Source organism: Bison bison, unplaced genomic scaffold (genome assembly GCF_000754665.1).
Source record: "Bison bison bison isolate TAMUID 2011002044 unplaced genomic scaffold, Bison_UMD1.0 scf7180017864492, whole genome shotgun sequence".
Taxonomy (NCBI): domain Eukaryota; kingdom Metazoa; phylum Chordata; class Mammalia; order Artiodactyla; family Bovidae; genus Bison; species Bison bison.
Genome location: NW_011495051.1, coordinates 1587667 through 1591060, shown reverse-complemented (window position 1 = coordinate 1591060; position 3394 = coordinate 1587667). Strand labels below are relative to the sequence as shown.

The window sequence follows — 3394 nt, the reverse complement described above, 5'->3', positions numbered from 1 at the left end:
TCCTGGCCTGCCCCACCCACTGCCAGAGGGCCTCTGGGTGTCCTTGGTGAGGGCCCCAGGCCACTGTCCCATCCCTGCTATGGGTGACCACCAGCCTCTTCATCCCCTAGTTTGGTGCTCTGACCCCCTTGGAGCCAAGGTTGGGCAAGAAGCTGATTGAGCCTCTCACCAACCTGATCCACAGGTAGGCCTGGGGCCGGTGTGGGAGGGCGCCCCCAGGAGGGATGGGGGAGTGTGGCGAGCAGGCCTGCCATAGCCTGGAGCCATGTCCTTGGGTGCTCCCTTCCCCAGTCTGCAAACAGCCACAATTAGGTCATTGGGGAGAGCTGTCCTGCTCAGCTCTGGTGCACAGGGGTTCTCACTGGTCGAGTTGAATAGCCTGAGGTGATTGTGTCCCCACCCAGTTGTAGAACGTTGTAGGAAACGGGGTGCCTGTGGTTGAATCGTGGGGATGGAGCTTCCAAGTGCCAGGAGGTCGTGCTCCTGGGATCCCCTGGGAGGTGGCCAATGGCTCAGGACACTGTTGGCTTTGCATTTATTTGTATGTTTATTTGATTGTGACGGGTGTTCGTTGTGGCACTCAGAGTCTTTAGTTGCAGAATGTGAACTCTTGTTCACATGGAACTGTTCCAGCATACAGGATCTCGTTCCCCTACCAGGGATCGAACCTGGGCCCCGTGTAATGGGAGCGTGAAGTCTCAACCACTGGACCACCAGGGAACCCCCCGTTGTTGTTTGAAACAAACCAGCAGTCATTATGAAGTAGCCATGGTTTTCAAAGCATTCATGTGAGGCCTTCGGTCTCGAGACCTATTTCGTGGCCCGACTCTGGTGGCCCATTCTCTTGACCTTTGTGGGTTTGAACTAAAGCATCACTGGGAGAATATCAGCGTGGAATGGACACGCCTGGTGCCTGAGTGACCCTTGGATACCCTAGGGGGTAGGGTGGGTTGCGATTCTGTGTTCCTCCTGCCAGGTCAGGCCACCTCCCTGTCACAGTGAAACCAGCTGGTGGGGTCTGAGCTGCTAGAGAGGGGCCTTTGGGGAACTTGGCTTCTTTTCATGGGGTTCACAGAATCAGAAGATGAGTCCTTGGGCTCGGTGTTTTCCCTGAGGCAGTTCCCTGGGGATCTTGTTGGGGTGAACAGGAGGCAGGAAGCCTCCGTCTTCCCGGTTCCTCTTGTTTCCGTCTCCAGCACGTCTGCCATGTCCCTTCTTTATGAGTGTGTCAACACCGTCATCGCAGGTGAGTGCTGGGGTGACCCGCTCTGGATCAGGGTGCTGTCGCCGGCTAGGGGGCTGGTCCCAGGACCTCACCAGCAGATGCAGACACCCCTGGAGTTGAGGTTCCCACCTGGGAAGCTGCCTGGCCTGGCCCTGTGGACCTGTCAGCAACTGGACACTGCTGTGGCCAGAACCTCTGCCGCCTCAGGCTCCAGTGATAAACGCTGCACCCCCACCAGCGAGACTGTCTTCCTGAGCATTCTGGAGCAGGCCTCAGGCTGCTTCCCATGTGGTGTCCTGTATAGGAGCTGCAGCCAGGAGGGTCCTTGGAGGGCACCTGCATGCCCTTCCCACACAACTCTGCTAGAGCCCGTTAGCTGTGGGTCACTTGTCCCTGCAGCCCTGTTTCCTATAGGCGGGCAGAGGGAGGTGGTGGCTGGAGGATTCAGTGTCTCATTGGCTATCCCTGCCCAGAGCTTGGACTGCTCCTCAGAGACCCACGGGCAGCTATAAGTTCAGTGAGGCTCAGGAACCTGGCCCTGGGCCTACGCTCATGACCACTGCATGGGCCATGAGTATCACCAAGGATCAGCGACGGTCACGGAGAGGGAGGGCGAGCATGGGACCTGGGAGCAGGGGAAGCTGGCTGGAGAGTGGCCCCTTTGTGTGGGAAGGTCCACAGGGAGGACTGAGGTGGGGCGGGATCGCAGATGGCCCTGGGCCTGGCCATGGGCAGAGGAAGTGAGGATGCAGATAGAAGATAGCCTGCTCCATCGCACATCGCAGTCAGCAGGTCTCAGGCAGGGTGGCCCATGGACCTGCCCCCACCGGGCCTCGGGTCCCCGGGCGCTGTGGTCTGCTCCCCGGGCCAATCACGTGGGCCCTTACCCAGTGGTCTGTTTCAGTGCTCATCTCCCTGTCATCCGGCATGCCCAACCACAGCGCCAGCATCCAGGTATGTCCCAGGACCCGGGCTCTCCTCCTGGCTCCAAGTCACAACTCCATGTGGACATAGACGTGACCAGTATTATTCTCCTCTTTGCAGCTCTGCGTTCAGAAATTGAGGATATTGATAGAAGACTCCGATCAGAACTGTGAGTTGCTCATCCCTCCAGGCTCTGCAGGGCCTGGGGGTGCCACTACACACGTACACAGTGGGCTGGCGTCTCGGTGTGTGGCTCAGCCCTTTGCCCATTGAAAGTGTCTTTGAACTCAGCCCTGTGCCCGCATCCATGGGGAGGCAGGACCTGACTGCAGGGAGGGGTGGGGAGGCTATGGCAGCACAGGGGAGAGGCCAAGGGCGCGCCAAGGCTCGGGAGGAGCAGGCCGGGCTTTGAGGGACCTCCCCATGGGCCTGCAGTCTCCTTGGAGGTTAACCAGACAGGCATTCCTGGTGGCGCTCCAGATCTGTTGGTTTTGAGCAGAGGTCACTGAATTCTTCCTGGGAAGGGCCAGGGAGTAACTCAGGTCAACTCTGTAGGTCGTGTGGTCTCTACCAGGGTAGCATAGAAGCTGCCTGGCAGGTGTTAGCAGGCATGTCACATGCCAGTGATGCTGCTGTGGATACGGGCCGTGGCTGGACCTGACCTGTGGCCCAGTTGGCTGCCCCTGGCGTAGACAGTTGTGTGTTTGGGGTGCTAGAGGTTGGCAGTGAGGGGAGCCTGGTGCCTGGGAGACGTGGCCGACAGTGCCCAGGTGGTTGGGGTGTCGCTGCAGCCTGGCCTCGCCCCTGAACCTCGTGCAAGTGTGACGGCTACCCACTGTCTCCACAGTGAAGTACCTGGGGCTCCTGGCCATGTCCAAGATCCTGAGGACGCACCCCAAGTCTGTGCAGGCACACAAGGACCTCGTGCTGCAGTGCCTGGACGACAAGGATGAGTCCATCCGCCTTCGGGCCCTCGACCTCCTATACGGAATGGTGCGTGCCTGCCCTGCCGCCCACATTGCCCCCCTGCTGGCCTGGCCCCTCCCTCACTGTCGCTGTCCCCCAGGTGTCCAAGAAGAACCTGATGGAGATCGTCAAGAAGCTGATGACCCACGTGGACAAGGCCGAGGGCACGACCTACCGTGACGAGCTGCTCACCAAGATCATCGACATTTGCAGCCAGTCCAACTATCAGCACATCACCAACTTTGAGTGGTGCGGCCTGTGGGCCCGTGGGGCCGGGGG

At 59.6% G+C, this 3394-nt stretch overlaps 1 protein-coding gene across 1 annotated transcript in view; it reads left to right on the top strand.

The window, feature by feature from the left end:
- AP3D1 (adaptor-related protein complex 3, delta 1 subunit) overlaps positions 1-3394 on the top strand; it is a 22951-nt gene that overhangs the window by 5941 nt on the left and 13616 nt on the right. The window contains exons 9-14 of the mRNA XM_010828423.1: positions 111-184; positions 1197-1246; positions 2130-2179; positions 2270-2318; positions 2997-3142; positions 3216-3365. Of these exons, the coding sequence (XP_010826725.1) occupies positions 111-184; positions 1197-1246; positions 2130-2179; positions 2270-2318; positions 2997-3142; positions 3216-3365 (519 nt within the window). The remainder of the gene's footprint in view (positions 1-110; positions 185-1196; positions 1247-2129; positions 2180-2269; positions 2319-2996; positions 3143-3215; positions 3366-3394) is intronic.